Consider the following 24,904-nt stretch of genomic DNA (forward strand, 5'->3'; position numbering starts at 1 on the left):
GAGTCCCGGGGGTGCAACAGCTCGAAAAACTATAAAAGCCGCCGCTGCGGACGAGAAAGCGCGGGAATATAAATGAGCTACTTGCTGTCTCATACAGCTACACTGTGGGATCGAAGCGGGGGCCAAAAGAGGCCGGTGTTTCGAACGATGCAGATAAGGCTAAATTATGAATCGACGTGCGTTTTATTTTTTAAATAATTTTAAGGAATAACGGTCGAACGCCGTGTGTCTCCTATAACAGGGATAGGAATGCGCGAGTGCAGGAATAAGCCATGGCTAGATGGACACACTCGCACACAAAAGTGTATACATCGCGCAAAAGGTATAGCCGGCGAAAATCGAGCTCGTGTGTGTGCGCGCGCGCGCTCTCTCTCTCTCTCTCTCTCCCTCTTTCTCGTCGGCGGGTCGAGCGGGGCGCGCGCGAGCTCGCCGCTTCTCTCTCTCTCTCTCTCTCTCTCTCCGCTGCTTCTCCCGCGGCCAGCAAAGCAGCAGTTCCAGTTCCGCAGCGCGACACGACGGACGAGCGCGCGCATCTCCGACAGCGAAGAGGGCCGAGAGCACACGAATATACCTACACACAGGACTCAGCAGCAGCGGCATAGAACACTCCGCGCTATTTCGCTCCAGCACATCGAGGAGGAGAGGGAGAGAGCCGTTTCGCGCTGCGCCTGGCGTCAGTCATCCAGCTGCTGCTCACCTTAGCGCGAGCGCGCGTGCCAGTGCGCGAGGACGAGCAACCCCCGTGTGTGAGAGAGAGAGAGAGCTGAGCGTTGTTCCGAGAGGAAGGATCGCTTTTCCCGCGATTTTCGACGCGGGAACGAGAACGAGGGAGAGAAGAGCCGCGGAGAAGGTTACACTCCTAGCTGTTGTGTGTAGACGGTCGAACAGTCGTCGCGGGCTCTGCGGTGTTCGATTGATCGGCGCGCGCGCTGAGGGACACCCCTCGAGCAACAGCAGCAGCGGCCTGTAGAGAAGAGAGACGGCACACGTAGGCTAGACACAGTGTGTGTATCGAGGCCGCCGACAACGTAAGTATATCCAAAAGCGAGAGTGGATGTGTGAATTCTTTCTCCTATGCGAGTGGGTGTGTGTGTGTGCGCGTCTGCGGGACAAGTTTGTCACTCGGCCGAATCTGGCTTAGCGACTTATCCCCCTAAACCACCCCCCCCGTATTATCAATAAAGTACCTCCTCCTCCGCTGTTTGTTTTCCACACTCTTGCGTGCTCGAGGAATAAGCCATGGCTCTTTCGACGAGTGAATCTGCAGAATTGACCAACCGCTCCTTTCTGCGCATGAACGTACTCGCCGACGATCCTCTGCGAGTACGTTCGCAACTCGGCGTTTTTTCCCCGAAGAGTCTGCAGCAGTGTGTGCTAGGGACTCTTTGATCGGAGGGTGCAGCCATTTCGTTCGGAAAATCTCGAGAGAGCTCGCAGCACGCTACCGTGTGTATTGTAGAATTTAAGCGCGCACATACACACACACACACACACACACACGTGCTGCGCGCAACTTGTTATAAAGTGCGGTCGCGTCGTAAAAAGCCGCGGGATTTCTCGGAGGGAAAAATCAGCGTAATTCAGTCTCTAATTAAAAGCCGACGCTGAAAGAGCCTCGTTCACGGGACGCGAGTCATCGTCGGTGTAAAGCGATACGTGTCCGGTAAAAGTTTAATCAAGACGAATGAACAAATACGTATGCGCGCTGCGTATAACAACAGCAAACAAACATAATCGTATTATCCGCGTAACAAGATATATACCAGCTATACGTCTCTATAGTGTCGTCTCATCAGGAAAGAGAGTATATTCTCCTGTATAAGCGTTCCGCGCATATAGCTGCGCGAAATCCCTCGACTAATCAAATAGCAGTTATACGTGCGCGCAGTGTATCCCGTTTCGCTCGCTCGGTTCTTTATTTTTTTGCGCCGCGCCGGCGCTGCAACTTTAATTTGCGATTATTATCCGGCCTACGTCAGGTGTAACGCGATACCGTTTAATTCGATTCCCATAGCTGCGCGCTGAAACGTATTTCGATGCTGCTACTATTAAAAGCTGTGGATAGGAGGCTCGAAGGGAAAATCCGAGAGAGAGAGAGAGAGAGAGAGAGAGAGAGAACAGGCGCCGCAATGCTCCACTGCACCGCGACGCGCCGATCCCGTTTTTCGTTTCCGATTTATTTCCCTTCTTTTTACTGGAAATCGCGCTTCAATGATTCCGCGCGCGCGTGTGTGTGTGCTTTCGTTCGCGATTTTGCACGGCAATATGCGGTTCTCGGAATATTTTTATTATATTACAACGCACATAGCCGGGGGGTTATGATATGCGCTTGAATTTCGCGATGCGCAGCGTCATGAAAATACGAGAGCCTGCGCGCCGTATATTCTATGTATAACTCGTTATACATTAGTCCGCAGGATTAGAGCATTCCGAGTGCAGCCGACATGTGCGAACGCGCACACAGGTGAAATTCTAGCGCAGGAATGTTCTTTCACAATTCCAGGACTGAGTAGAAACGGTTCGCCGGTAATAATCGCCCTGGTGTGCGGATTCCTTTTTTTTTTTTTCAAGCTTTTTGCCATCGACACGTTCGCGGCAACGACTGTGTTATACAAACTCGATACACTCGCGCTTCGTACAGTTAGCGAATTAGAAATTCAAATGCGATTTGCCAAGTTTTTTTTCTCTTTCTCTCTCGGCGAGTAAAGTTATTCTTTTTTCGCATTCTTCCCGGCTGTAGCTCTCGGAAGGAAGAAATACCACGTTCTCAGCGTTTTACGACGGCAAAACACTACACAGCGAGTGGACGAGGCAAAAACGTCGTCATTTTCTATGGCGCTGCTCTGCACTTCTGTTTCCCATCGTCCAACCGCGAGAATATAACGTGCTACACTCGAGGGTCCACGTGGACAGTTAAATTGGCCAGATTTCCGCGGCGCGTATGGCATAGCGTAATTTACGACAGTTTTATTCGAGTGGAGCTATAATTACGGGCCTTTGCTTTCTTACGTCACGCGCGCGCGCGCGCGGATGATATCACAGCTGGCTCTCCGAATTTATTTACTTCAACTTTCGGTGACTCGAGAGAGCGACTCATCCTCTGAGCTTATTTTTTTCAATCAGGTCCACACTAACTATACAAACACTTTACGTTGTGAAAAAAGCGCACTTTCGCGAACGCGGAATTCTCGAGCGGTCTCTCGCGCGCGCGAGGGCGTCGTCGTCGCCGTGGACTAAACCGGCTGAAATTACAACAGGATTTTATAACGGACACGTTCACGGACGAGCGACCAAGCGCCACACGGGTCCACAAGCGCGCGCGCGGGCGCACAATGCTCGCGAGCGAATTTTCGTGTACTTCTTTTTTCCCTTCTCTCTCTCTCTCTCTCTCTCTCTCGTTCGCGTACGTATCCAGACCTTTCTTTTTGCACGCGCGCCTAATTGAATGCACGTCGTAAATCTCGCGGCCGCTGACCCTGCGTGTACGCGCGGGTACGGAACGAGAGAAATACAAATGCGCTCATCAAAACAAGCGGAACGCGTGCCAAAAAATTGCTCGCCAAGTCCGAGAGGTAGAGGATTTCTTATTGATTCGGCAATTTTTTTTACTGCGATGATGTACAGCTTTGTGACGAAGATGAGCCTTCAGAGGCCTGAAATAATTGTGAGTCACGCTGTTGGGTTATGCTGGAAATTACGCTCGACCTCGGTTTGAATATTCGATGGTTGTATCCGCAGGTAATAACTTTTGGGAAGATTGAATGGATCACCGAACTTTTAAATCTTGACGCGTTGAATAAGAAACTTTTCTTTTAAAAGTAGCCGATAATTTTCAATCACGGATCAACAGCCGACGATACTGTAGAACTCTGGACGAGCAAAGGGGACAGAAAAAAGGAGACGCGGAGGCAGGAAGGCATACGCATAAAGTTGTGCAACTTGCGCTTACAGGCCAGGAACTACCTGCTGCTGCCGCGAGGTATTTCTCGGCCGCCGCGGCTGCGCATCGAATTAAAAGTGGTTTCGCAGCCGATGAGCCGTATTATGCAAAAATAACGAGGCGCTTGAACTCCTCTCTCTCTCTCTCTTCGCGATGCTGCAGTAGCTATATTGCGCGAGACGTCAAAAGAGCCGATCAAAACGCGCGCACTTGCAGAGCGGGGTGACATTTGCAGCCGCTTTAATCGACTCGAGTTTGCGTACGCATCGATTTTCTTTGAAATGTCGGCGCCGGCAATTTATCGAGAAAATGTTTACTGTTTTTCCCGGGAGCCGCGTATTTATACGTCGAAACTGCAGCGCGTCGTTTATTCTTTTTCGTATTTAGTTGAGAGGAAAATATAAAGCGGCCTTTTGATGTTGCGAAAAATCGAGAGCTTCTCTGAAAAAACAAACACGCGGCTAAAAAGCGCTTCGCTTATACGCTCGCCGAAAGTGCGTCCGTGTAACTGTTTTAATTAATTACGCGAAATTCACGTTGCGAAATTTAAAACTCAAAATCCACTTCAACTCCTTCAGCACCAACACACGGACATCGCGTTTCGCTACATACACACGCGTTGATTATCGCGAAGGCCACTCAAGGCAAAAGACGTCCCCTTTTATCTCAGCTCGTCTATATTTATAACGTGTTCGCGGTCAAGCTTGTCAAAAGAGCATGTCTAATGAATCTGATCTGACCCGATTCGTGCACTGTCAGAGCTGAGTACAATAATATGACATTGACCGCGCGAAAAGCGCGGGGGCGTAATCCTTAAATGCGGAAACCCATTAGCGCGCCGTGGACAGCGAAGAACGGGAATTTTTTTTATCGCGTCGCGCGGAGCTTTACAAACCAGTTTTTTTCTTCAACTGCGGATGATAACACTTTCGGATCGTATACGCGTCGGCGTAAATTAATGCAGTGTACTCGAAAGTGGTCGTATTTCAGTTAGCTCGTTCGCGATGCAGCTTATTGCTCGATTTACGAGTAGTTTGTCGTAATTTCGAAGAGATTAAGTATACGGTAGAGACAATGGCAAATAACAAACGCGGAGAGCGATAAAAAGTTCAATTGCCTGCAATTAGCTCTCGCCGATGCATCGCAAATGAGAAACCACATCCACGCTACACTCGCGTTACGCAATGCTTCGCGCTGAAAAAATAAAGCGCGCATATGTGCGTATGTGTAAGTAGAAGCGCAGCAGGTCTGCAATTTGCCTCTGCTGCGCTTGATCAAAGCGAGTGGAGAGCAAACAGCCGCGGCTAATACCACCTATACACACCGAGCCGATGATGAAGAAGGGGGGGGGGATGCGCGAGGCACAGGTGACCTTGCGCCCCAATATAAAAGCTCCCGTCATCTGTACAGCTCGATTGTCGCGAGCGACTGTGTATACGCGAAGGATCCACTTAACGCTCGCGTCAATTCCGCGCGCCACATGTGCATCAGCTCGCGCGAATAATGCATTAGGAGAGAGCTGGTAGTTTGCGAACGTATAGACAGCCTGCGATCGTTTTGTCGGGCGAGCCGTGCCAAAAAGTTTTGTTTGGGCTTGATTGATGATAGGAGAGTGGGAGGGTACTCTCGAACTGTATAATGATACTCGTTGGGTGCTGCAGCCTCGGAATTTTATCGCGTGTGTATTTTAAAAAGTTACATAGTTTATGTTGCGACTGATTGATCGGCAAAAAATCGCTGCCGATTGTGCAAGAGTAATCCGACCCAGATGGATCGCAAGAAAATTTCTGCAAATGCGTACAATTCGACGCGACATTCAATTTTTTTCCTCTTACACCTACTTACTTTTAAAAAAAGAATGCAGCTGACTCGAGCGCTATTACCCAGCCGCATAAAAAATCCCGCGCACAGCGATGCTTGTCGAAAATAAGAGTAGAATTCCAAGTAGTCTCCGCAGGAAAGCTTCATACGCCGCTGTGCACGTCGACCCTACCTAACAGCCGTAAAGACACACACGTGCGCTGCCGCGGCGCACACCGGTGCGTTTCGATCAACCGGAGATTCGAGGCACGCAATTTATATCGCAGGTGCGATGATTTCCGCGTGCTGCGCGCAGATGCAGCGCGGAGTGTAATTTAAAAGCAAAAAACAGCCGAGTAGGCGGAATAGGAAAGGCGGTGCCGTTTGATGTCGAGAGGAGTTACCGTTACAAGCGCGTGCGCTGCTGCTAAACGAGTTCGATTAGGCGTACTTGCTCGCGGAATGATAAAGCGGCGAGTAAATCCGCTGCGGACGAAAAAAGAGACACAATGCGCGCCGTATAATCGACACACTCGAGTACGTATTGTAGAGGGAAAAAAACGAGAGAGAGAGAGAGAGAGAGAGAGCCATTAGTCTGCGGCGGCGACAAAGGCTGCGACACATACGACACACTCGAAAAGACTTTGTTTTCGAGCGCGGAGCAATTGGCGAAGCCGCCCGCGGCTTAATTGGAATAATCAGCCGATCAATTAACGTTTTCGTCCTGCCGCTCATAACCCGAATAGGCTAACGACTCGCCGCCGCCGCCGCCGCTCGTGTCTGCGATCCCCCTTCGTTTAAAAAAAAAGAAGCGGCGCGCACTCCTCGAGCTTCCGTAACGTGACATCATTAATTTCATTCGAGCTAGCACGCGTAATTCGCACCTACATAACACACGGGGGAAGTACGCGCGCGCGCGTATACGGGGAGGAAAAGAGAGAGAGAGAGAGGCACAAGGTGCAGCGCAGCAATTAAGGGAGAGAAGCATACGAGAGCCCGTAAGCGGCCTTGATGAGCTTGATAAAAGTGACATCGATTTTCGTGCGACCCGGCAAAAGGTTCTTCCTATACTCTCGCTTTTATACTTTTCCTATGCGCTTTTGTTCCCTTATACGCGCGCGTGATATCTGCACCAGTGTCTTTTTGCGAGCGCAGTCATTGTCGTCTTTTTCATTTATTTATGCGCTTTGATCTCGCTCTTCCCTCCCTCGAGGGACTTTCTCTCTCTCTCTCTCTCTGTGTTTGTTTGACTGAGCACAAGTCGAGAGGCTCGAGGACATAAATGTTGATTGCCATCACTTTGAGGGAAGACTGCTGCTGCTGCTTTGGTTTGTCTTCGCGGGATGTGCTCTCGCTCGGCCTCCGCCGACTTATCTTTTAATTCGTCGGATTTACGAGGCTGTTTATTTTTCTTCGAAGAATTTTTCGTTTATACACGGCTCTCGCGATTTTCAGAATTCCGAGCCGGTTGTTTGATTATTCACGCTGTGTGTACGACTTTTTGACACTTTTACGAGACAACGTGGCACCTTCGCCGACGCACGCGAGTCACCCTACTTCGGCTTCCGGTCCGCTCGTGAACCGTTTCCATTGCTCCTGTACTCTTAAGCGTGTATGTAACTCAAAGGCTGAAACAGTAGTCGATGACTGTGTTTGTAGGAAAAGCAGTTAAAAAAATTCGCGTCCGCACGTCGGCTTACACGCATGAATCAATGTTTTATATGTAAATCCGCTAAGCTCTCGGGATGTCGAATTCGGAAGATTATTCGCGAGAGATACGAGACGCGCATACGCGTGTCCGCATAAATTATATCCGATTTTCATCGCTGCACGTGTATATCGACGTCTCTGCCTTATCTGCATACAGATCGCGGCATTTAGCCCGCGCGACTATTGATTTTCTAAGAGGCTTACACGTTCGCCAGAGCTGAGATGGAGTACAGAGACCCTCGTCGCGCGGCTGTATCTCCTCTCCTTCCAGGAACAATCAGCTCCTTATTCAGCCTCGAGCTGACCCATTTTCGAAAAAAATGTTTAAAAAGTGCGCGACACACACACCCTCGCGCTGAGAGAGAGAGAGAGAGAGAGAGAGAGAGAGAGAGAGAGAGCAATAATTCCGTGCGCGCATATAATTCACAATAAAGAAGCATTGTGCGCGCGCAGTTCGGTGAGCATCGGTCTCGGGTTTCGAACTCGGCGCCGTTATACAGTCGAAACCAGATACACACAAACACGCACACTTGCGGCTCGCCTCGAAATTACCGAGAGGTTTGCTGCATTACGAACGGCTTTCCTCGCATTATAACACTCTTGCGCGCGCGGCTCTGGCAAAAAGAAGAAGAGAGTCCCTAAGACTCGCCTGGATTATACGCCGGGCTGGCTTACGTCACTCGCTCAAAGGATCTCCTTCTCCCTCGCTCGCTTTATTTCGCGACGCCTCTGCTTCTTCTCTCCGCTGCACGTACGGCCGACGTAATCGGCGAGAAATATTTTGTTTTCGCGGACTGGCCGCCGCTTCGTGCTTTAATAGAATTCATATCCGTCTCGAGAAAGAGAGCGAGTAGACGGCTGACAGGGAGGATGGAAGGCGCAATTGAAGCGAAATAAACTTTGCAGCGCTCGCGCGCTTCTTGAAACGTTGAACAAGGCCGTCGATCCGTCCGTGCGCGACGCAATTGTCTAAAAATACGGTCCTGCGCAGCATCGCGACTTTACAAGTTCAATGTCAGCTGCGCGACGCGTTTGAGGAATTTTTACGACTCGCTTTCTTGAAACTCTTCGCGAAAGAGCGCGACTAAGCAGGGCACTTGCTCGCCCTGCGCCTGAATAAACAAAGCCGTTTCGTCGAGTATTAACATGCCAGAAGTGCGTGCACTCTCTCGAATATCGAGCCTGGTGCTCGGGAGCTCGCCAAAAAAGCAGCGAAGGAAGCCACTCGCCGTATACTCTTTCAAACGATTCGCGCCGCAAGAAAGAGCTGGAACAAGACCTTGGCAGTATAGTAAGAAAAGGAGGCGTGTGTGCTTAATGTACGCGGTATACTCTCAGGGCTCGTCCAGTGCGCGAGAGGCCGTAACAATCGCTCATTTCTCTCGCAGGATATCTCGTGTGCCACAAGTATTATATGAATATACCACGCGGTGCAGCGGGGCCTATGGCTTTTATAGCCTTTTCTCGAACTCGAGCAAGGAGATTAATATTTAAGCCTACCGGGAAGCCGTATAACTGCGACAACTAACCGCCTACAAAGTAGCCCGCCGCGAACGGGGGTTCCTATATAAGGCCTTTTGTTGTGAACCGCGCGCGCGTCTTTCGATTATCCGCCGCTTGAGAGAGAGAGAGAGAGAGAGAGAGAGAGAGTATAGGCTTTCCGGTAAATCGACAACTGTTTAAGCGCGGCGGGGGTACACTCGATTTATATTCATATTTTTAATAACCTACGCTACCTACAAATAGATTAATTTTGAAATTGTAATCGCGCGGCGGTATTTGCAATTTCGATTTCGTCTTGCTGAATTATTCATCGCAGTCGATAATACGCGCTATCCAGATTTCATCTTTCTCTGTCTATAGATACATCGTGCCCATGTCAGAGCCGAGTTTTTCCGACGCTCGCGACAGTTCTAGAAATCGGTTTCGCAAGGGCGATCATCGCACCTCCTTGTCACATCGATCGGAGAACATCGGAGAGCAGCCAGTGCATTCAATGCAAAAACTGCGATGGAATAAAACATTCACGCGTTTACTCTATGCACATGTGCGCATCGAGAACGAAAGGGGGTCAAGTGTTTTCACACTCGCGCGCATCGGTCGGTTAACGAAGTAGCTTACGTAACTTATTCATATACAGAGCGAGAGATGCATCGTGGAACGATCGTCGCAGTAGCGGCTCGATTAGATAGGGACGAAAATAGCCGAAAAGGATCATCATCGGATGTAGCTTATTCACAACGAGTGCACTATGTACACTGTGAGCGGGCGGTCCATTTATCGCGACGGAACCGACCTTGAAAGTCTCTCTCGTCGCAGCAGTGGTATATAGAATGGAAAACTCGACTATATGCATTGCAAAGCTCCCGAGCCTGTCGCGGGCATCCCGATCATTAAGCTCGACGCGCGTTATTATAGCCTAGCTCGGCATGTCCCATTCAGAGCACACGTGTATAACTTGGCTCGATCGATGCTTCATTATACGTTGAGCCTCTCAGTCCGATACATCCTTGGACACTTTGTCGCCGTCGAAAAGTCCAACTGTCGAAACTTGTCACTTGGATATGGGATTCGAATCGGACGGGCATGTATTGTAATAACTTATCGCTAGCGACGGTCGAGTCTGTTTAGCATTTTAATTTTCTCGAATCACCGCGAGAGAGAGAGAGAGAGAGAGAGGAGGAGCGGATCGGGTCAGCTCATAAAAACAGATGAAGACTTTATGTTATACGCTTTTATAATTAGATTTCGCAACCGGCTGGTTAGCGGTTCGTTAGAGAATTAACGAGGTGACGTTAGAACCTCTCGAAACAGCTCTTTCCCCCCAAAAATATCAAAATTTCCTGAAAGAAGCTTATTAAAATTTATCCACGCTCAAAAGCCCGGCAGCCTTCCCGAGCGCATGGCGCGCACAATGAAGAATTAAGCATGCAAAAAAGCGCGTTTCGCTCGACGGCTCTCGCCGGGTAAAACCGCGTGTGCGGGAAAGGGAATCGAGAGAAAGAGGGCAAGATTGTCTGTGGTGCGGCGGACGCGCGCGAAGGTAAATACCCGCAGGACACGATGACGTAAGTCGCCGAGTCGAGCGAGAAGAAAGAGGCGCTAGTGCGTGTGAGTATACACATTCAAGCCTCGGGTACACTCGTGAAAAAAGCAGCAGCAGCGCAGACTGGCTCTTCGGATCGGCTTCTTCGCGTGATAAAGGAGAGAGAGAGAGACTCGCCGCGGCGTCAAGTGCTATCTCTCGCGTACACACACGCGTTTTTATTCACGCATTTCATCCTCTCTTCGTTGCCGCTGCTGCTGCTTCTTCGGTTAAATATAACTTCGCTACGAGGAACTCGCTCATTCACTTCTTCTTTATCCATTGAGGCATTAAACTCGGACGCTTCGGCCGTGTAATTAAGTCGCTTTTTGTGTATACGCAGAGTGTGTGTGTGTGTTTAACCGTTTACGTGTGTACGATAACCGAAGAGCGCTTTTAATTGAAAACGAGTCGCCAGTCGCTCTGCGCCGGAACGATTTTCGTTGATTGAGTCACGAATTTCAAGGCTAACTGGTTTTGTTTTTTTCTCTCTCCACCTCTCGTCTCGACCGCTCGTGGAGAGTTTACTACGCGGAGTGTATAGTAGTATACACATCAGCGTGCGTGGAATTCCTGTGGTTTTTCCTATACACAGCGCTCGCTCTTATTTAATCGACGATGTAATAGCTGCCCCGTTTTTAGCGCGGAAGACGCGGCTCTATTGACATTTTAATATTCTACGGCTACAGTCGAGCAAACAGTGATTTCTGAAACGGAACGCTTCGACATGTTTGTTTTTCATTAGAGGATCGTCGAGAAGCGTTGGGAAATCGAATCGCTTTGCATAAAGTATAGTCGCTTCCCAAATCTCCGCGCGTACGTAAGTAATTATAGTAGAAAAAAAAACGGCAAAAAATTGTGGTCATAGTCGCTACTACGGGAACCCTTTTCTCCCGAGCGTCAAGCTGCGTCCGTCTTTGAAAGGGGGGGGGCGGAATCGTCGGTCAAGTCGCGCAAATTTTTGTTTTTGTGTCCAGGAAGGACTGTTTACACCGCCGGCACGTGGTACTCCGAACTCCAGAGTGACTCGCGCGCTCGGACGGCGTTTCTCTCTCTCTCTTTGTTCTCTCTCTCTCGCGCGCTCTACTTGTCCGGGATCCTCTAGTACGAGGAGAGCAGACGACAGCGAGAACTGCCCGAGGAAAGCCTCGAGTAGCATCGGACCACGTGACGGTAGGCTTCGAATCACTCTTATATACGAACCGCGGCGATTTCTTGCCGCTTGCGAGATAAGCCAGCGACGAGGGAAAATCCGGTCTGCCGGGTGTTTAGAGCTGTATCCGGTAAACGTAGTTTTCGCAGTCGTTTAGCGAGCCGATACTCTTGTAGTTAGTGGCCGAGAAACATTCCGAGATTTAATCGTCGGGTAGATAACGAGCGCGAAAGCCGATTGCACAACGACGTTATTGTGTTTCGCCACCTAGCGGCGAGTGCAGTTGAATGAAAGTGGTAAACAGCGGCGATTTGAATAATGCGCGGATGTGTGACACACTCGTTCGAATCGAAAGTGCATAGGAGAAAAGTCTAATTTGTGCGGCCGACGGAAAGCGAATTGAAAACGACTCAATTAAGCCGGCGAGCCCTCGGCGCACATAAATCATACGAACGAAATGGTTAGAGGGCACAAAAGCGCGCCGCGCGCGTGGCTCTCGACCTCTCCATAAACGCATCAATCACACATCCCTAAAAAACCGCAACGGGTATTCGCTTATACAGTCACACACACGCGCGGGGGAAGCATGCAAAGCTCGACTCTATTTTTCTTATCAATTTCCCCCGCGAAGCTCTCGAGAGCTTGCGGAGAGAGAAGAAAAGTGTATAAAAGGGCCAGGGGCTGCGATCGACAAGTGCCGGGCGTGAGTCGCTTCACAGAGACGCAGAGACACGCGTACAGAGAGAGAGAGAGAGAGAGAGAGAGAGAGAGAGAGAGAGAGGCTCTCGGGCACGATTTAAGTCGTCGACGTCGCGGCGCGGTGGCACGCGGGGGGTTATCATGGTAACGCGCTGACAATGCAACCGGCGAAAATCGATACGCCACTCATTTGATATGCTGCAGCACACGCCGCGCGCGCGGCGGCGCGCCCTGTGCGTCTCGCCGCAGTGGGAGCGGCGCCGATATGCAGGTCGAGTAGAGAGAGAGAGAGAGAGAGAGAGATGTGTGCGTGTACGTAGCCCGGTAGTATGAGCTTTACAAGGCCGTGTAGCCGTCCAGCGTTTAAGACGTCCCCCTCGGGTGCTACGATATCGTCTTTTAATCGAAGACTAACGGGCGCCGCCGTCACTACTGCTGGAGCCCTTAATCTGGCCGCGTTTTGTGCTTCCGATGATTGCTTCACTCTCGTCCGTTAACATTCCAGGCTCCCTTTTTCTCTCTCTCTCTCTCTCTCTCTCTCTCGATCTCGACAGCGGGATGACGCGCGAGTAAGGAGTCGTTGATGGAAGCAGGAGGAAAACACAAGAGGGTGCGCGTATAATAATGCAAATAACTTATCGATCTCCCGGAGAGAAAGAGCGCGGCGAACAAACAGAGCAGTAAAATAGAATATCCTTACATACGAGAACTAGGATGATAAGACGGAATTACCGAGAGAAAGTAGAAGAGAGATGAATGAGTCTTTCGAAAGTCCAAACCGGCTCCGCACACGAGAGCTCATCGAACGAGAGACCCTTCTCAGACGAATCGAGACTTTCGACTCTCTTGTATTGCTCTCCTTCACCGATACGCCGTATTTTCTAATCCTCAGACGATTAATTTTTCCCCACACGAGACGAAGCACTCGATTTTCGCAAAGCCGTGTAAGTAAGAGAGGCTGCGCGCGCGAGAGAGACTCGAGTCGCTGCACAAAGATGACCGTAAGCCCGAGCCACTCGGCTGTGTGTCTAGTGGAGGGCCCTAGACTCCAGACTGGTCTCTGGAGAAGACACAAAAGTCGACGTACGGGAGGAGCAGAGAAGGGAGACTGGCGCATGCTTCCCTAATAATGACTCTCATCTCCTTTTCTCTCGCTCTCTCTATCTTCTATCAGCCAAGTTTCCCGCGCGTTCTCTCTGGTCTAGACGACGCTTTTTCCGAGCACCTCTAATAATGCGTCGCCGGCGGCCGTCGTCGCGTCTTTCCTCGCGCCGGAAGTCGCAGTACAATCACTTCCACACAGCACTTTGTTGCTTTTTCACTTAAGGACGTCGTCGTGTGTATACGCGTATTTACAAGCGAGGGAGAGTGAAAAGAAACAACGGGAGAATGGCGTTACGAGACGTTGCAGGCTGCTGAAAGGGAAAATTTCACTGGGAAGATTAATGCGCCGCTTATGGCTTTTTTTATTTCGAAGCTCCCGCGAGGCGTGCTAGGGAATTAGCGAAATTTTTCTTCGAACTCCTAAGTAATTGCTTCGCGGGAGAGCTCGGCTTTGGTCGATACGCCGTAAAACAATCACTCGGCTGTGGAAAGTCGACGCTTATTTGAGGATATTTTATATATATGCGTCGATGAATATATAATAACGGCACGAGTTATTGGCTGAAAAGTGAAAGATAGCATCGAGCGAACGATTCGAAAGTGTATACAGCTAGACGAAAAACGGACGGACAGTCGCGGCAGTCGTTTGAGCGAGTTGAAAAAAGCCTTCACCGGCTTTTCTCGATAATTGCGGGTAGTACACTCGGCTTAATCATACCCCTCGTCTATATTACACATACAGGCGAACTTTTCCAGTTTTAGAAATTACGCACGCCGTACCGTGCATTATAGACTCTCGGGGCTCTCTATGCACGACTCGTGTGTTTAAAAAGGCCAAAACTTGTGAAAATTTTAAACTCCGGCGGACATTCTCCGCAAGCGCGCGCCTTCGCGAACGAGTTTCGTTCTCTCTCTCTCTCTCTCTCCCTCGCCGCGGTGTATAATACAGTTATAGTAGTACCGCGACGACGACAAACTTTTTGCGAGTTCGCGTATGATTATACAGAACGTAAACGCTTTTCCCCCGGGTTCTCGTTTCCGGGTCTCCCCGGAGTCGAATAAAAGTCGACTGCTCGTCGTTGATGGATTTTAAATTCGAAAAGGAGACCATCATCGTCAGAAACGACTGGCCGGCCTATACACACACACACACACACACACACGCTTGGGCGCGGAATCGATACCGCGATATTGTCCTCTTTTTCATTATACTGAGACGGCCTGTGCCGACACGCCGACTAAACTCGCGCGCATAACCTTCAGGCGCCGTCTCGTGTTCTCCTATCCTCACTCTCACTCTAGGCATACGCACACACATGCGCTTTTTATCTCGTCGCACGAGAGGCGAAACGTCGAGCAAATACTTGCACTGCACTCGGCTCTTTCGCTGCATCTCGCGTTCGCAACAAAGGCTCGCTTCTCTCGACGCTGCGGTTGGCTTTCGCGATTTTTAATTCGCATACGTGCTATGGGATACACCGAAGCGGCCTTTTCTCGCCGGGTATAGAGGTGAAAATTGTATTCCACGCGCCTCATTACGTATACGCCTTTTTTTCTCGCGGTTTTCCGCGCCCGTAAGATCTCTGCGGTTTTCGCGCCGTTTATTACAGCCGAGTATTGTTTCCGACGAGGATCTGTAAGTTTCTATCGCTGTGCACGTAATAAAAATGTTGCCGCGTTATACGGACGCGAGCGCGGAGAGGAAGTTTTATCACCGAAAATTTCGAGTCACGCAGCGTGTATAGTTATATCCGCCGGCTTTACACACACACACACACACACACACACACACACACACACACACAGACAGAGAGCTGAAAGGGCTGCAAAAAAGCTGACCTACATGACGAGCCCGCGTGTTATTGGGTTTAATTAATTAAAGGCCCCCTATACACGGACACACATTGCGTCAACGTTTATCGCTAACGAATAGCCGTGTGTGCGCCAAGCCGTAATAAAAAGAGCAATGTAGCAACGAACTCGAGTATGCCGAAGATCCGCATCGTCGCACACCGATATGACTCTCGACCTCGAAACACATATTTTCGGTTCGATAAAGCCGCGCGCAGTCGCGGATTTTTCACCTGTACTACACGTCGGTGGCAAAAGAAGAAGAATAGAAAAGTGAGCAATCCGCTCTCTTTTGTACCGCATTGGCGAGAGCATTAAAAAACAAACTTGAAAGAGAGAGAGAGAGAGAAGGAGAAAAGGAGCTAAGGTCGCGCAAAGGTGTCCCCTCATCTGAGATAAAAGCCAGGGTTAGACTATAGCAGGGGGTGACTCTATCTCGAGGACTCGGGACTGCAACAAGACTGCGCGCGCGCTTCTTTCTCCTTCGCGGAATCGATGCGCCGCGCGCAAGGAAGTAGGCCATTTCCATCTCTCCTGTATCTCTCTTCCCGGCCGTCCGCGATGCGCCGCAAAAGCTCGAGGAATTGACTCTCCTCCATTTCGCGCTCGCGCAGAAGAGTTGCACGCCCACGCACGTGCGGATGAAAGGCCGCAAAGGAGGGAATTAGGAAGCGGGCCCCCCTCCCCCCCCCCGACGAGGCAAGAGTAAAAAGAAGAGAGAAATCAGCCGCGAGACTCATGCGCGCCGAGTCGCCGAGAGAGCCGCACAAAAGCGCGCGTGCCTCTTTGCTATGCTGCGAGTTTTTTCTTTCTTACAGTCGCAGCCTCCTCTCGGTTTCGCCAGCTTTTCTTCTCCTACCTCGTCGCGAAGGTCGCGCGCGCGCTGGGATTAACCTTTCAGCGCGGGATGCGAGAGCCTCGGAAATAGAGTGCTGATTGATCGGAGGTTAGGGGTTGCGTAAGCGGGTGGGAATAAAAGTTGTTCGATTGTCTTGCGCCGGACTCGATTATACGGAGGACGAACGGATTCTCATGCCTCCCTGATTAGTCAGAGGCGAGATCGAGCTAGCGCTGTTCTACTTTTTTCTACTTTTTTCTTCCGTTTTACAACGACAGAATTGTTTCCAGAGAACCTGACGCTCACCAGCCAGACAAAAGAGCAACGCATTATGCGGACGCACATACTCGAGGAGCGATAAATTTAAAAGTTATATTTTACGAAAAGCAAAAACTATTCCACGATGGGAAAAACACGCTTTTTTCCTCGAAAATTTCCACGTACACACGTAACAGAGCGATCGTAAACAGCGGACACGTTACGTAGCACAATATACCCAGTTCGCTCATCGCTAGCCATAAACACCGCGGCGCTCGTGCACGCACGCGAGGAATTTTCTGATCGATCATCTCGGAGGAGGGATTCGCGCGAGGCCGCGCTTTTTCTCCCTCGAAACCTCCCTGCAGTACACGGCGTTATAATCCGCGGGAAAACTATCTCTAGGACGGAACGATTACGCCGATCAATTTCCCCACGGAGCTGCAGCCACGCCTCGCAATATCCTGCGCCGCAGCGGGGAAAACTTACGCAAATCCAGATAATTCTCGCAGACGCCGGTCTAGCATTATGCGCCGCGGATAGTGGGTATAGATAGTCTATGTGTGTTTACGGTTTGTTATTTACGGCGCCGGTTTCCTGTTGTTTATTGCCCCCCGGACTACTTTCTCCGAAGCGCGAGTGCAATTAGCAAAAACCCTGAGTGTACAAGGCTAGGCAATTTAATAATCGACTACATAGATCGCCGAGGTGTACAGTTATATTGTCCGAATTGCGGCGCTAATTAAGCGTGATCGATTTTTTGCACCGCGGATAGATCGCTCTTATCGGGCCGGGATCGTCGATTTTTTTTTGTAATCGATGTCGACGCGAGGCGTGTCCGGTGTCTATAGTCGATCGATCAACGCCGCCGAAAGTTCCAACGGAATCTCATAACAAGATACTCGTTCGTATATCCTCCTGTTTCTTTTTTTGTCGCTAGATATAAACTTACCATAACAAGCGACTCGAGATCCCTGCTCGCTGACCGAGTGAATCGGCAGAGCGCGCACGGCTTAATTATTGCGTCATAAATCATTAATTCCGGAATATATAGATCTGCAGCATCATCTCCGCTCGGCCGAGCTGCCCCGCCGGAAAATGATTTATCGCTCGTCGCGACGACTATTTACGCTCTTACACGCGTCTGATGTACAGACTAGGAGTTGCTCCACTTATATACGTCCACGCGAGTCCGTGAAATTTCAAAAGCAAAATAACAGCCGTTTGATACACGAAATTACGGTCCATTACACGCGCGCACTAAGAGTTGCGCAAGAATAAGCCCACCGCCGCCGTGGTCGCAATCCACTTGGAAAAGTAGCCGCGATCAAGCGCGCATTAGACGATGGCAAATTGAAGCCTCTGGGACAGGATGGCGAGAAAACAAGTCGCAAAACCTGTCATTTCGCATATGATGTGTGCAGAGAGACAGCTTCGCACGGGGAAGTAGTCGGGAGATCGAAGACACACGCGTGTGTGTGTGTGTGTGCGTGCATCGGCTCAGCGCACGCGATCTCAGCTCGCGTGCCGTTGGCGCATTATAAAAACCGGTTCTACCTATAGAGACACAGACATAGAGCCGCGAATATTCCTCTCTTCCTCTTTAGCGGTAATCGTCCGCGCGCACGCCTCGCGAATGTCAAAGCAACTAACGCGCGCCGCGACTGTCACCTTCGCTCGCGCGCGATGCATCATCCTCGCTATGCCGCCGCTTCGTTATACTTCAGTATTAGTTAATCCGTGAACTTGGGGCGAGCGAAGCGGTGAGTCAAGCCGAGCGAAAATACACGAGTATAAGGTAGGTAACTAACGCGATAACGGTGCAGTAAGCGGCAAAATCGTCGGGATTATTGTTGAAAAATTAGTCTTCCGGGGGCCTCTGCGAACGCGCCTGATTACAGGGAGCGAGAGCGCGATAAGCAATCAATCGGGTTAATCGTCCTTCTCCGGAGAGCGAGAGAGCCAATTATAAGCGAGCGCCGTTCTCTCAACGCATGGCTGATTGCGTCCCGATCGAGTCGAGGCTCCTTCTTCTTTTTTTCCTACTATATATATATCTCTCTGTACCGATGCAGATGCGCGCGGCTGAATTTTCAAAATCATCGAAAGCCGATCTGTAAAAATAGAGAAACCCATTGTGTTTGCTCTCGGGTCATTTCCTCGGGAGCCATTATACGCGCAGCTACCGCCGATGACTTTCCAATAAAAAGCGAACCGCCGATGCGCTTGTATTATGCAGTCGTCAATGGGAAATCAGCGTCCGTGAAATGAGTTGGATTCAGCGCGTTCAACCTGCTCGTTATATTCTATTATATTTGTTGTTCGAACTATCGACTCCCGGAATCTTCTCCCTCAGCTTTCGCATAACTGCCAATTAAACGCGCTGTTTAGATTATCAACTGCGGGTATGTATATATATATATATTCTCGCAGTAGTGCAGCAGATAAAGTTTACGACTCTTCTAAGCGCGTGTAATTCTCGCGGAGCAATAAATTTTCCCGTGTTTATGTACAAGTTTCATCGTTGCCACCGTAAATAATCGACGGTACAACGTCGAGTGAATTCTCTCGGTGTTATAAAACAACAGCCGTTGCTTAGACAAGCAGAAATAATAAGGAGCCATTGTGGCCCGTGTATATAGGTATAAGCGGCGACTATACATACCGTCATCGAAAAATCTCTATAAATAGCGAGACAGCCCTGTATCGCCACATTGTGCCTATATGAGAAAAAGAGAGCGTGGAAAAAAGTCACGGCACGGCTGGCTCTCCGAATTCGGACAATAGCCTCGCGCTTCCGGACCGGCGCCGTTACGCTAATCACCGGGTAGATCCGGGAAAGGCGGCGGCGTTGATTTTAGAGATACACACTGCACGCGGCCAAATAAACCCAGAGCGGATATGCATCCTTTGATGCCGCCGTTATATGCGCCGACGTGTGTCCGGGTCGTGATACCGGGAACCATTAGAGAGACGTAAGAGACAGGTCTAACGGCCCGACGTGCGATGCGAGAGTAATGCGCGACGCGGTACGTTATGTGCCGCGATTTTTCGATGCGGATTTTTACGAGGGGAACACTTTTATGCAAGTGCACACGCCGCTCGCTTTGATGTATCCACGCGGTGTGGTAGCTGTAAGGGAGTATACAAATTACAAGAATAACTAAAATCTCGGCGACACGTGGAAAAACGTCAATTCTCCTCGCGTGTGTGCCGCCGCGCGGAGAGCGCGTTATCTGCCGGAAACGCAGCAGGCGCGAACGAGATCCAGTTACTCGGCTCCCATCAGCTTGCAGCTAGATACGATCGCAACGAGCGCCGAGAGATACGTCGCGCCGCGTAGGTACGGCCGCGCGGAGATGGAGAAACGAATTCGCATCATCGTTCATTAGTCCCTCCCTCTCTGCCCACGTGTGTCTGTGTGCGAGTGAGTTGTCAATTTGCGCTCTCGCTTGTCGGCTCGCGATGGCTGTGCCCTGGATATTTCATTTCGAAGTAGCGAATAGAAGCCGAGTGTCTGTGTGTTTTCGATGAAAGCTGGGCTAATGAGATACGATACGAGAGAAAGAGGATCCAGCTCGTGCGCGTCATTCGTCGGGTTAATTCGCCGAGGGGGTGAGTTGGGTGTCTCAATTAGGCGCGCAATTAAAATCACTTGACGTGCACGCGCGCCTTGGCATAGGTCAATCCGAGCACGTTGCCCGTATGCATCATCGCGGCCGAAGGTCGCGCGCAACTCTGCTCTCGTCTGCTCGTATTATGCGCACACAGAGCTTCCCCTGTCTTCGCTCTCGGCCGTAAATACGCAGTAGAATGTAATAAGTGAATCAGGCGCGTCTAACACGAGCGACGCCTCGTATTCTCGCAGATGAAGCTGTTGGCGCTCTGTCTGAGCAGCGCGCTGCTCCTCCTCGTCGGGGCCCAGACGAGCGTGCACATTCTCTCCAAGTACGGCAACGGACAGCTGATCACCTCGAGCATCCTCGCCTGGATACCGCACACGCAGTACAGCGCCAGCAAGACATTGGTCATCGGCGGCTTCGAGGTCGTCTCCGGCTCCGCAGGTTTGAGACTTGTCGCGATTTATACTTGTAACGAGAGTAACGATCTTCCCGCACCACCTCTCATTCCAGCGGAATCGTCCGAGCCGAGGGACAAGCAGGGCCGGCCGATCTTCGTGTGCCGGGCGATGCACAACGGCAACTGGGTGGCCGGAGGCCAGAAGCAGGGCGACAAGCACTGCAACGTCAGCCTGACCGGCAGCGTCGGCTCGTACGAGCGCTACCAGTTGCTGGAGAACGTCGACAAGGCCGCGCGGATCAACTGGGAGAACTGGACCAAGCTCTACCAGACGCCGGTCGGGGCGGTCGCCACCAGCAAGTTCTTCGTCGCCAGGCACGCGGTGCACATGGGCAAGTCCGAGAACGGGCAGGACCTGCTGCACAACTACATCGGCACCCTCGACTCCCAGGACAGCCTCGGCGCCATCTACTACGTCAAGGAGGTATAGGCTCCACGCGCGATTCTGATCGCCTATATCCTTTATGATAATAAGACGAGTCCGTTGCGCCGCAGGACGGCACCGAGGGCACGGCCGACAACGGCCAGGTGCTCGTCGAGACCGAGCCCATCATGTACGAGCTGAACGCGGTGAAGCTGAACCAGCAGCGCAAGGTGCTGGCCAAGCGGGAGGAGCGCATCCTCGGCCAGGCGACCATCAAGAACGAGGCCTCCTCGCCGGGCATGATGGCCGAGGCCTTCAGCTACTCCTACCTCTACACGCTCTACTGGGGCCAGGGCCACGCGATGATCAAGGGACTCAACACCACCGTCAGCCTCCTCAACAAGACCCGGCTGAACGACGTCGACTGGGGCATCCCCATCAAGGAGAACCGCACCAACGTCCACACGTGAGTACACGCTCTCTTGGGCAGCTGTTTCGAGAAGCGATCGCGAGACTAGTTGCACGCTTTTTTACGCGTTTCGCAGGGTGGAGATCTACCTGGAGCCGGGCACCGCGGTCAACGTGACCCTGCGCGGCTACTACACCGACGCCGAGCTGCCCTACAGCGGCAAGCTGCACTCGCACTACAAGGACGGCGTGATGCTCAACACGCGCACCATCAGCGACGTCCGCCACGAGGCCACCCTCACCGACATCGCTCCCGAATTCGGACCCATCTACTTCCTCGGCAACGACAGCCTCGTCCCCACGACCGTGCCGCCGCCGACCACCGAGCCCACCACCACCCCCGCCTCGACGACCCTGCGACTCACGACGATGCCCCCGACGCGCCAGCAGCAGCCTACCGACCGCTTCGACATCAACGACAGCACCGCCGAGGAGCAGCAGTACAGCAAGGAGAGCGCCGCGCTCGACGAAAACGCCATCCTGGCCAAGCACGGCATGCAGGGCGACGACGGCGGTCCCCTCTCGCTCAAGGACAAGGACGCCGGCCACTCCGCGGCCGGGCCCAGGTCCGCGCTGCTCGCGACGACGGCCCTCTTCGCGCTCCTGCTCCACCGGGTGACGTGAAGCAGCAGCGGCTAACAGTAGCGCGCGCACGGGAGCCTCGCCAAAGATTTTCTAGGGAAACGGATTCTCATTCGCTTGCGCCGGCTTCGCACGCTGGCCGCGATCGATCGTCGACACAGAGAGAGAGAGACAGAGAGGAAGAGAGCAGGAGAGCCGGTGTACCAGTGCTCTGCAGCGCGCCCAGCAATAGCCACCTTACACACACACACACACCTACACTTGCGCACATTTAAACACGGTTATCCATGTAAACTACTCGGCGGCCGCGTCGAGTACTCGTAGGAGGTTTTTCCTTTTCTCTTGTTGTATCCGCGAGAGCTGAGAAATTGAGTGCGGAAGAAAGAGTGAAAGCGCGTGCGTTTGATATGCGGAAGAAGCGAGAGGGTTGTTCTCGTTCGTTCGAGGGTTTGTAAGAGAGATGATTGCGAGTGGCTGTGTCGGAATCCGACATATGCTTGCCTTTCGACAAAAAAACGATGATGACGATGACGATTGTAATATTAGCTTGCGCTTTCGCTGGAGCGCCTCGTACACTGCACTCTTACGCGGGAGCTTTTCGCGCCGCGCGAGAAGAGACGCTCCGGCGAAGCTCACCACGCCGACGTATAAGAGAATGTATATTTAAACACGTATTAGTAGCAAGAAGGTCTATCAATGAGCTAGTCTCTCACAAAGTATTAAGTACAAGGAATCGCGAGCCAAGGCGTTGTAATAGCTCAGGATGTTCCGCGCCTGATTGTAAACAGACCGATATATAGATAACCAGTGCATTACATTCCGTCTGATAATGATGATGATGATGATGATGACGATATATAAAACCTCTATCGAGATCCTCGAAAGCAAATTAAATATACATGTATGCCTTTTGCCCACGACGATCGACTATTGGCGCGAAAAAGTTCGTTCGGCCAGAAATTGTACTACTCGAAAGTTCTTTCCATCTTCATTGCTCGCCTTTTCGTACCAGCCATTTTTCTCTCTTTTCAATTGCTGCGTATAAGATATCATTGTATACTTTTGGCGTGAGAAATTCAGCGCACCTTCTTTTATAATTAGACATTATTATATTATATTATTACTATTGCTATTACTATTAAATACTTCTATTTTTTTTTTCAGTTAAGAGAAGCACCTTTATATTTTGAATAAAAACTTTGTATTGGTTAATTGTATACTTGCGTATAAAAGTGTAAGCGTTAACTTTGAGATGTCTATTACACTATCATCGAGGTATATTTCGACTCGTATAACAAGCTTTTTCGCAACTTCAGCGACCGCCGTTAATAAAGTTTGAACCTATCCTCGAACCCAATAAAAAATCGTTAACACATATATAGATGAATATAATTATATAAAAGAAAAAAAATGATTAAATAAATAGCATATTATATGTACGCGGGCCTTCCTGTAAGGGGGTCGCGAAGCACAAGAGCTACCTTTATTTTAGATATGCGCCACCTCGAGATGAGAGTACGATTACGAGATAGGGGAGAGATGATTGTAAAACTTCAGTCAAGGCGATAAAAGGAACAAAAAACAAATGAAAACAAAGTGCGATAAGCAGAACGAAGATTAAATAACACAGACAAATATGAGAACGGCCACGCTATATTTTTGAGAATGCAGCATAATTTTAGACGTTTGTAAGGTTTGTAAGAGTAGCGATGTAAGTATTTATAGCGAGTTGCGAGGGCTTATGAATTCCTAGTGTGTGACGATGTCAATCTTCTACAAGTGCGAGGTAGAATGCGAGACTGCGTTTGTTCTCGGAGATACGAGTTGCCTCTTTCGAGCGTCGAAAGAGAGAAAGAGTTCTGGAGTCGCGGAATTCTCGTATCGCGCGAAACGCGTCTTTTACGCCAGGGTCAAAGTCTGTCAGACTGAAGCGGAAAAACGTATTGCTTTTATTGCTAAAGCGTTTGTTATTAAATTTGAAGGCAAACATTGTCGCATGTTTCGTTGATGATTTTTGGTATTTTTACGAAAGAAATAGAAGCGAAGGGTAGGCATCGATGTTGTAAATATTTTAAGCTACAGGTTCTCCATACGTGTAATAAAAAAATTTGTTATTTCTTTATTATTTTTTACTCTCTCAAACTTTTACTTTATGGATGCGATAGTTTTCGTTCGATTTACATTATCCGTTGCATACTAAACTTCGATTGATCGTTTCGTTAATTCTGACGATACAAAGGGAAACACAGAGCTCAATTAAATTAACAGTAAAAATATGCCAAGTCCTAAACAATTGTGATACACAGATTCTGAGTTTAAGAAAGCAAAGAAAAAAACATTCCGGTATGGTTAATGATTGATTGTTATGATTGCTGTTAGCAATAATTATAATGAAATTATAACGCATGAATTATTATCTTTAAATAACATTACTTTCGTGAGGATATGTCGACAGGACGCTGTAAAGTTAAGAGAATTAAAGAGAACAGCTAGGAAATGCTAAGATTAAAAATATGTAGCCAAATTCTTTTTGCCAAGTGAAAGAGAATAATTATACGGGAACGCTATCTCGGGAGATATTGAAATTTCTATCGAAGAAAAACCCATTATATGCTTAAAAAGTGAAGAAAAAAAATACAAACGCATTTATGACTTGCGAAATATACGCCAAACACCCTAATATCAAGCTTATTTAAACGCGTGTACGTAAATACAGAAACAGAAATAAATGTTATGATATATTGATCTATGACTTTTATCGCTACCATTTGATCCGCTTATACATGTTAAATAATTTAATAGTTATCGTTTATTTAAGTAACGCAAAACTGTACATTATCATGTAAATATAAATACATATGATTATAAAGCATTTGCAAAAGTAATTCAATTATGAATTGAGCCTTTTAGTAAGCTTAATAATTTTATATTAGCAAAATTATATCTAAGTTCTAAGTAAAATAATGCTTGAT

At 49.7% G+C, this 24,904-nt stretch overlaps 2 protein-coding genes across 5 annotated transcripts in view; one reads left to right on the forward strand and one right to left on the reverse strand.

Annotated features, from left to right (window-relative positions):
• LOC100119848 (mitoguardin) overlaps positions 1–24,904 on the reverse strand; it is a 32,048-nt gene that overhangs the window by 5,743 nt on the left and 1,401 nt on the right. The window lies entirely within an intron of this gene.
• On the forward strand, positions 470–24,677 carry LOC100119884 (protein unzipped). Of its 3 annotated transcripts, none has more exons than XM_001603538.6 (5): positions 470–1,028; positions 20,307–20,502; positions 20,572–20,942; positions 21,014–21,348; positions 21,428–24,677. In XM_001603538.6, the coding sequence occupies exons 2-5, from the start codon at positions 20,307–20,309 to the stop codon at positions 21,972–21,974; spliced, it is 1,449 nt and encodes a 482-aa protein (XP_001603588.2). In that variant the 5' UTR covers positions 470–1,028; the 3' UTR covers positions 21,975–24,677. The 3 variants fall into 3 exon arrangements, with proteins under 3 accessions (XP_001603588.2, XP_032453533.1, XP_032453532.1); XM_032597642.1 differs by lacking the exon at positions 470–1,028 and adding an exon at positions 1,381–1,446; XM_032597641.1 differs by lacking the exon at positions 470–1,028 and adding an exon at positions 18,143–18,236.

Source organism: Nasonia vitripennis, chromosome 2 (genome assembly GCF_009193385.2).
Source record: "Nasonia vitripennis strain AsymCx chromosome 2, Nvit_psr_1.1, whole genome shotgun sequence".
Lineage (NCBI taxonomy): Eukaryota > Metazoa > Arthropoda > Insecta > Hymenoptera > Pteromalidae > Nasonia > Nasonia vitripennis.